The sequence below is a fragment of the Brachionichthys hirsutus genome, chromosome 21 (assembly GCF_040956055.1).
Source record: "Brachionichthys hirsutus isolate HB-005 chromosome 21, CSIRO-AGI_Bhir_v1, whole genome shotgun sequence".
NCBI lineage: Eukaryota > Metazoa > Chordata > Actinopteri > Lophiiformes > Brachionichthyidae > Brachionichthys > Brachionichthys hirsutus.
Window position 1 is genome coordinate 5,710,508 of NC_090917.1, and position 9,047 is coordinate 5,719,554.

General features: G+C 43.8%; 2 protein-coding genes across 4 annotated transcripts; both read left to right on the plus strand.

The window, feature by feature from the left end:
* Positions 1-414: 414 nt before the first annotated feature.
* fam234a (family with sequence similarity 234 member A) lies at positions 415-5,690 on the plus strand. 2 transcript variants are annotated; one of them, XM_068754449.1, is made up of 12 exons: positions 415-483; positions 1,104-1,405; positions 1,490-1,597; positions 1,679-1,861; positions 2,394-2,518; positions 2,709-2,841; positions 3,340-3,472; positions 3,557-3,700; positions 4,029-4,110; positions 4,215-4,364; positions 4,446-4,548; positions 4,643-5,690. In XM_068754449.1, the coding sequence occupies exons 2-12, from the start codon at positions 1,135-1,137 to the stop codon at positions 4,852-4,854; spliced, it is 1,644 nt and encodes a 547-aa protein (XP_068610550.1). In that variant the 5' UTR covers positions 415-483; positions 1,104-1,134; the 3' UTR covers positions 4,855-5,690. The 2 variants fall into 2 exon arrangements, with proteins under 2 accessions (XP_068610550.1, XP_068610549.1); XM_068754448.1 differs by having other exon boundaries at positions 4,215-4,548.
* Positions 5,691-6,294: 604 nt separating this feature from the next.
* cox6b1 (cytochrome c oxidase subunit 6B1) lies at positions 6,295-8,208 on the plus strand. 2 transcript variants are annotated; one of them, XM_068754382.1, is made up of 4 exons: positions 6,295-6,530; positions 7,049-7,192; positions 7,313-7,413; positions 7,952-8,208. In XM_068754382.1, exons 2-4 carry the CDS (start codon positions 7,087-7,089, stop codon positions 8,003-8,005), a joined length of 261 nt encoding a protein of 86 aa, XP_068610483.1. In that variant the 5' UTR covers positions 6,295-6,530; positions 7,049-7,086; the 3' UTR covers positions 8,006-8,208. The 2 variants fall into 2 exon arrangements, with proteins under 2 accessions (XP_068610483.1, XP_068610482.1); XM_068754381.1 differs by having other exon boundaries at positions 6,309-6,530; positions 7,052-7,192.
* The last annotated feature ends 839 nt before the right edge of the window (positions 8,209-9,047 follow it).

The window sequence follows — 9,047 nt, forward strand, 5'->3', positions numbered from 1 at the left end:
TAACAATTTATGTCAGTGACATAAAAGGAGTTTTTGTAATTGTTTGTGTAATTTATATGAAATACTGTACACCGAACTGCAGGAAATAGGAGAAACACAGGAAGTCAATGACGAATAACTTTAGGGAACTCGGGGAGCAATAATCCACAATCAGAATAAACTTTTTTGCTCTGGTTTGTGCACGTTAGGAAGGAATTTGACTGGTTTAACGTGCTTTAAATTTGCATTATTTATATTAATCTTAATAAAGTACAGTAAGCTTTTTTAGGTCAGATTATAAAATACAAAAAACAAAGTCTACCCCCGGACCAGATGGTGGCGGTAATGCAACCAAACAGCTGAAGGAAACAATAAAAGAAGACGAAGAAGAAGCTGGAGGTTTCCTGGGATTTGTTTACCTATCTGAAGTTGACAGGCAGTTCCGTTTTTCTGTCAGGCCTACCGCTCATTGTTAGCCTCAGAAGTCGCCATCTGATATTCAAGGTAACTTGAAAAGTGAACTTTTCTGATACATCCTGCTTAAAACCCAAAAAGTCAGAAGGACGACTTTCAACTTTTCGATTAACTATTCACTTAATGGAATTCCACGTGACGTCCCGTTTTCCTGTGGCTTAGTGACTTAGCGAAACGGTTTAACTCGGCGTTAACAAGACATCGCTGTGCAACCTTAACCACAAGTTATTGGACAACTCGCAGCAAGCGTGATTCCTCATTTGCGTAGCTAACACTGTTCGGTCAATTGATCGATTGTAATTGCTTAACACTTTTACACACATTTTGATAGTTAGCATTTGCCTGGGGGTGAAAACAGGATGCTGAGAGGCCTAGTGATAAAGACAAGTCGTTGTAACTTGGTTGTTTTTGCTGCTGCTGACAGCCGAACAGCCTTAGATTCAGAAAGGTTGATAAAGCAGAACTAGCTAGACTGGTACACAGTGGGACACACCGAGACTGTTATTGTCAGCACGTTTTGTCTGCCATTATTGTTGGTTACTTTGTGATTCCACAGCGAGGCAGATAGATGTGAGTGCCCCGGCGGAAAGGCTTCAGACGGTTTGACCAGCAATAAAAGTAAACTGTAATAAAATGTTCCTGTCCAACAGACCTGTGAGGTGGCGGTGCTTTCAGGTACCAATGGAGACTTCAGGCAATCTCGCAGAGGGCGATCCTCTGAAGAGGGAAGAGGACGGGGCGGAGGCAGGGATAACACCAACGGGAACAAAGCTGCGAAAGAAGAGCTTCAAGGAAACATTGGGTTTTGCCAATCTAACCCACTGGCGAACCGCCATCTTCTTCTTCTCCCTGTTCCTGTGCCTCACCGTTGTTTTTGCCTTCTCCTTCGTCATCCCCTGTCCCGTCAGACCACAGTACCTGGCTTCATGGGAAAGGAATTTCTCTGATGCAGGTGTGTTCATTTTGTGGGCTTTTCCACAGCTTGGTGGCGTTTCAAATGTCAGACTAACTATCGCTGTCCGTTTCTCCATCGCAGCAACGTATGACTTCTTAGCGATTGAAGATACAAGCAGGGACAAAGTGAATGATGTCCTGTTTGTCCTCAAAACACAAGGCAATCAGAACAATACATGTTCTGCTGCAGGTATGGAGATATATTTATATATATTCAGTGTTCCATGGAAACGAGTGTAATTCAGACTTGCTGGTTTTTGTGTTTTTACAGGACTACCCTCGCCGTGCGTGTTTGTGTTCGCAGTGGATGGGACAGATGGAACAACCGTGTGGGAGCGTCCGCTGGCCCCTGAGTACCACTGGGCCCAATGTGGACTGGAGGAAGGAACAAGCAGAAGCTGGGACTGTCTGCTGTCTCATTCTAACCAACTCACAGCCATTGACAAATACACTGGTTTGTGACACATTGCATTTTCTCTGGATCACATGTACTACAAATTACATTGCATTTTCATAATTCAGTATTTCTATACAACTTTTAAATATATATTTAAAGGATCTTGTTTTATACACCGAGTTGTTTGGATGCCGTTGATGTTTTAAAAATTACTCAGACAAATATAGACTTATTAATCCCCGAGTGTGTAGATGTTTGTATGATTGTAGTGCATTTCAAATTGCTTTGATGTTATGAGTGTTTGTGAAAACTACCATTCTTTTTCATTCATCACAGTGTCAATGGGTTGGATTTGGTCAAACACACAACGAGGAATCTAAAGCATTGTGATCATTAAAACACGTCTTTTAATAATGCTAAATGTTTGTTTTTCTCTCTATGCAAAGTTTAGCTAAGTTAGCGTGCCTCAAGTCCAGATTATTTTTTTAAGCTTCTGTTTTCACGGTTAGAAATTACTATTCTCATCTGAAAAAGAAAACGGGTTTTAGTAATAAAAATGTCATAAACTAAAGCGATGACATGAATCCAGGTGATGTCAGGTGGCAGCAGCCTCAGCCCCCTGGACTACACCGCACTCTGCCTGCTCTTAGTGTTCCGGATCTGGATAAGGATAAGGTCAGCGATTTGGCTCTGGTGGCGTCCAACAACACACAGGTAAAGATCGGTGTCGTTACTGGCTGGCTGGATGGATGGATGAGGATTGAGTTACATTATACTTTTGAAATTTTCCTATGTAAGATCTGCTGACACACATTTGAAATATGACGCCATGAAGTCATATGATAGTAGGAAGCTCTTTAAGATCAAACTCATCTTATTGCAATGTCTCTTGTCCGATCCACAGATTCAGCTGATATTCATTTCAGGGAAGACGGGCAGTCAGATTGGTTCTACGGTGGTTCTCGATTCCATAGAGTCGACCATTCACCTTCTTCATCGCACTCCGGGAGGATCTCACTATGTACTACTGCAAAACGGTTTGTATCTGAAATCGCTTTCACAACAGACTACTGTCCCTCTGCAGTTAGACTAGCTATTTGTTTTCAAGTGGAGGTGTGTGTTCCACTTAAAGCAGCTAAGCTAAGCAGCATCAGAAACTAGATGTTCTTCTGCTTTTAGTCCTGAGAAAAAGAAAATAAATTACAGAGAAGTCAAAAAGGTGTAATGATACCTCTGGGATCTGACTTAAAGCAGATCATTTATCCCCACTATGCACAAGCAAAAGTGAGTTCTGTGAAAAGACCACATTTTGTTGCCCTTTTGATGGGGTTCTCCTTTTTTTCACCATTTTATTTTGACATGGAATTTTTATTCTTAATGGAATGTTTGATAATGTGTTTAAAAGAGTCTCTTTTTATTTTGCTTTATTTTGTAAAAACACAAACCGTGCTGAAACACTGTTGCATGCAGACGTTTACTCTCGGATGCATTCTCCCGTTGATGACAAACCGTGAATGATCTCTACTTGTATGCAGACACTGGTTTGTATGGACGGGCACTGTGGAGGATTGCTGCCGAGGCTAACCCAGGGATGGAGGCAGACCTCAAGAAGGACAAACACTGGGAGAACAAAGCTAGTCCAACATCTGGCTATGTGCCCATCTACGAGTAGATTCATCAGTTTATTACCTCTTCAATGCCACACATTCACTTCTCAGCCTAAATTACTGCTGCTCGTTTCTACCCTTGTAGATCTGACTCCATGAGATACGTACGGAGTATAGGACGGACGGACAAATCGCCCAACCTGCTGGTCGTGACTGAGACGGAGGCGGCGTCAGTGGATGGAAAAACATCGCAGCTGCTGTGGCGATTCAATACCAGCGCAGTTCTCAGGTAATCCTTCTTCATTATTGCAAGTGCAAATTAGCTGTCGCGGATGTTCGTTGTGCAGGTGGGTGGAACCTCCGCCGGTGCCCATGGGACAGCTGCAGGTCCATCAGCGTTAGGCCCCTTTTATTCCTGGAACATCTCCTGGTGGCTCAGCGAGGCTCCACGGCAGCCCTAACCACTTTCTGATGGATGAATTGGCTTTTCTATCCATCGTCCCTCATGGTGGACGAGGGGGTCATCACTCCCCTGTAGAGTGTGAACTGTAGCACCAGGTGTTTTAAATCATTGATTGTCAACCATTTTCGTTTTTGTCCTTCCTCTATTCATTCAGGGAGCCGTCCTTCGGCCACTTTAACAAAGACGACGTACTTGATGTTGTGCTTGAGGAGGATATTGGCAGCTACAGAAAGAGGGTAGGCTTTACATTTCTTCTTGCATTGATTTTCCATTCTCCAGAACCTCTCGTGTGGTAATTGATTTGAATCGTTAGCTGTGCTACCTTTCGCCTCGTACCTAGGTCATAATTCTCGACGGGAAATCTGGTGGCGTACTGTGGGAAGTTGAACTCATGGATGCTCCAAACTCACCGAGACCCGACGCCGTACACACCATAAACTCCTTCTCAATCTTTGTGTTTTGGGGCTCGATGCCCTCAAAGAACTCGACTGTAAGTACTCCGGCTTTATTCAAATTGCCTCCCAACAGCTTTCCCACAATAGGCGGATCTAACGAGAATGTTTCCATCCAGGTACCGATGATCAGCGACCGATGTTCCTACATGCTCCATCCTCTCTACCCTAATATTCTGCTCGAGTCTCCCAGTTCTCTCGACCACATCGTAACATTTACAGGTGCCTTTTGCACATCTACATCGTGTGATTGGGCGGTTGGAAGGGTAAACACGGCTCTTTGTTTGATCACTATATGTGTGTGTTCTCATCTTAGCCACGCTGATGGAGCACGGACGCCACGCTGCCTTCATCCTGCTGACGGGTCCTGAAACGGAAGGCGCCGAAGGCACCGTGGTCCTCGGCAAGCGAAAGCTGAAGCAGGACGTTCCCGACAGCAACGTGCGCCCTATCGGAACCAGCGGAACCTCAGAGACCAACGAGGACATCAAGGCGATCTTCAACCGACTCCGCTTCAGCGATTGGTAGAAGGACCAAATGAAGCCAAGGGTAGTGCAGCCTGAATGCTAATTTGTTTTGTGGCTGTGGTTGAATTGGAAATACTAGTCACTGTAGCTGTACGCCTTTCTGACAACCAAAATAATCCAGTGTTTGGAGCCAGCTATTTAACGTCCAGAGGAAACACTGTTGGAACTGTTTTCCGACTTGACCGTAGTCACCGAGTGTCCGAAGAGCTACTAATCCCTGACAATCACACCACACAACTTGCTCTTCTCCTGCTGATGAATCCAGAACGAGTGCCTGGTTTACTGCATTTCGTTTAGCACTTTGTGTCAGTGCGCTTTAATTGCCGTGGATGTTTCCCACTTAAACCGATGCAGCTTTTGTCACACTGGGCTTTAAACCGAGCACTCGCATGCTACAACAGATGGTAATTCCATTGTTTCAAATGGTAATAGGTTTAAAGGAACATTACACATTCTTGTCTCGGTACATTTCCTTAGATTGTACAGTAGAACTCGTACTGCAGTATCTATACTCACCTGGTTATAATGTTTGTTACATGTTCTGTTTAGGATATTGGGAAGTATTAAGTGAAACATGGGTCCCTCGCCTATAAATCCAAAATGCTGTAACCAGTGATGCTCTCCAATAAACACTGAATGAATTTTTGAGACCCTCCATGCTGGGTCTCGAAAGTTCTGTGATATTCTGAGGGTTTACGACTCCTTTTATGTGGACATTTCTGAATGAATGATTTTCTTTTTTTGCTGTACATTAGTGTTTTAAACCTGTTTGTTGAATCTGATTTAGGCTTTCTGATGAGTTATAAATTGAGCAATAAAGAATTTTAACAAACTCAATTCAATTTTGTATCGATGTTTTCTAGAGGCAAATATAATGCAGCTGATGCTGAAAGTATCTGTGATGGGTTTGTGTTTAATATCGGCTGAATTTATTGCCCCTGTGGGTTCAGAAAGGAGGTTAAACATTTATTTGCCACATCTTTGTGTATTTTTTCCTTAAAAGGTAAAGTATAGGGCTGACAAAAAAAACCAGATCAATGCATCTATCTTAAAATGTTAATTTATAATGTAGTCATCTTATAAATTACTTAATATTCCCACTTTAGGTTTAATATTTATTAAAGTAAATACTTTCCTCTCATATTTTAAGTTCGTAAAATATTGATTAGCGCACAAAATGATCTTAATCAGAAATAGAAACGCGTCTTTGCGCCCTCGCGTTCTTATGTCGGGTGCGTCGGAAGGCAATAGCAGCGGAGCGTGTGCGCGCTTCCCTGTCCATAGCTGACCTGAAGTCAGGCACGTATCACTGTGTGTGTGCGGTGCGCGTCACCATGAAACGCAGCTGCAGTTCAAAATTAATGATTAACAAAAAATACGCCAGAATTCTTCCGCGTGCGACAAAAAGAAAAAGTTCCCATCCGTGCGTAAAACGTGACATTAAACAGCGAGATGCGTGGCTGGCGGTGCGTGACTCGCCTCTCTCATCCTCCCGCACGATAACCTCGGGCTGTGCGTGAGGCTGTGCGTTTCTCTGGCTGCCGGTTCAACGTGACCGCGCCGCCATACCGCGGTGATTGGGCTGCACGGCGCACACGCGCGCATCGGAGCGACGACGCACTTTCACCTGTCCGCTATAAAAGTCACCGGAACTCGAGCCAGCAGCTGCTAAACCAGGTAACGTGAACCTGCGCGTCTCCGGCTCGGTTTAACCATCTCTTACCGGTACGCATGCCGGTTCATCGCCTCCGTAGAGCAGAGGAGGAGCGCTTTAAAAAAGAAAATCAAAGGAACAAACCGAATAACGCGAAGAGGAAATGATCACACAGGCCTGGAGGACGAGGTTATCGATAAGCCTAACCAATAATAACGTTTAATACTAATAAACCCGTCATTGATAAACCTGTAAAGTTGATTTTTGCTCTGGGATGTAAATGTTATAGATCCTAGAAGCGTCCCACACGCAGGAATACTGTCAGGTCAACCGGGTTGAATGGATTAGGGTCCATTATTTAGGAGAGCTTTCAAGCTGCATTCAGTTAGAACCAAGTGGAACCCACATGTTTACCCTCCTGGTCCATGTTCAGTATAAGCCGATCGATCGATCCGTTATCGTGTGATGCCGTTGTTGCACTGAACATTCTCTGTGCACACCTTGGCAACAGCTGCCCCCCCCCTTTTCCTTTTGCACCCAGCAGTATCGATCACATTCTCCCAGAGAGAGAGAGAGACGATGGCAGAGGACCTTAAGACGAAACTTGAGAATTATCGCACCGCACCGTTTGATGCCCGATTCCCCAACCAGAACCAGACCAGGAACTGCTGGTCCAACTATTTGGGTAAGACCGTTCAAGGTCAGAGCAGCCTGGAACGGTTTTCCAAACATTTCTGTTGGCAAATACTGAAATTCTGCCCACTTTTTTTTAAAATAGTCATTGCTGTTATTCGTCTTTTAATAGACTTCCACCGCTGCCAGAAAGTTCTGTCTGCAAAAGGAGCGGACACCGCCCCGTGTGAATGGTACGGGAGGGTCTACAAGTCTCTCTGCCCCACATCCTGGGTAATTTATTTATTTCACCTTCTTCCTGACCGCTTTTGTCCGTTACCGGGTCACGGGGTCATGCTGGAGCCTATCCCAGCAGTCAACGGGGCGAGAGGCGGGGTTACACTCTGGACAAGCCGCCAGTTCGTCACAGGGCCACACAAAGACAGACAATCATTCCCACACACACATTCACACCGAGGGAAATTACGCCTAACAAATTCACCTAAGTTGCATGTTTTTGTCGGGAGGAAGCCGGAGAACCCGGAGAGAACATGCAAAGTCCTTACAGAAAGGCCGCAGCTCGGGTTCGTACCTGTGACCTTGTTGTTGTGAGGCAACAGTGCTGAGATTGTTTAACAGAGGTCTAAAAACGTAACCATTATTCGCATTCCTGTGAGTCCTTGTGTCGTTCTGGGAATCCAGACATGAAAACTTTGTGCTCAAACTGAGAGAAGAATCTTCAGCCCAATAAGGAAGTGTTAGTCTGAATGTCTGAGGGCGGGAAAAAAAATGTTTATGCTCTGTTTAATGTCTGAAAATGTCATTCCTCTAGATCCAGAAATGGGATGAACAGAGAGAAGAAGGGATCTTTCCAGGAAAAATCTGACCGCGCCCGCTCCGAAGCCGTTGGTCTGCAAAGATGTGATCTTTCCAGCCTAATGTCTGTTAACCGGTGGGAGACGAATGCGGCGCCGTCGCCACCGTTCCACTTCTGATGCTCGGTTTGAGAACCCCTCTGCAACTGGTTTCTCCTCTCCAGTAAGAAATGTACATCAGAGTCCATATTAAACTAACTCAGTCTATATTTAAGTTATTCCGTTCTTTTTTTTTTCTCTTGATCCCACAAGAGGATATTAATGAATCCTGTTTGACTCAAGAACCAAGTCAAGCGAGGAAATCTACAATACAGGCCTGCAGCACAAAGTTAAGAGTTCATTCCCTCACGTTTGAGGAGGTTTATCTTAGGAGCAGCTCCTCGAAAGGACAGTCTAAAAAAAAGAACCATAAACAAATCAATTGTTTAAGACTTTTATTCATTCAAATAAACTTAAATCAAATATATTTACTCAGGAATAGAAAAATAAAATTTTAAAACACTTGTGGCCTCAGGTAGAATAATAGCCACCACCCTACAAACACAAGTTTGAGAAAGAATAAAAAGTGTTTCCGTTGGACACACTGGAATTAAATGTGTGAAACTGTCAAATAGTTTCTTGCATTTTGAAAGGCGTGGGAAATCATGTGCAGCTCAGTGAAGCGGTATAAACGCAAACTTAAGGATTATTACAGCAGGAAATGCTGAAGAGGCGTCATCATGCAACACGTTACGGTAGATACTGACTTTACAGCAAAACACCGAACACAAAGTATTATCGTGAGATAAATCACTCAGTCTGAGGTAAGGTTAGAGTACTTGCATATAGAAGTTGCCTGTTACTGAATGTACTTAACACCTACACGGGAAAATACTATTTCTTTTTCTGGCTAAATTATTAAAACTGCTTTACTGGCTCGAGAAATGTAGTTAAAAGGTCACTTGGATTGCAAACAAGTCTTTTATTTGTACCCAACACTATGCAGAAGAAAACACACAAACCCAATTTTGTAAAGCCAAACATATGTCAAAGATTTAAGTGGAATCTGCAGCA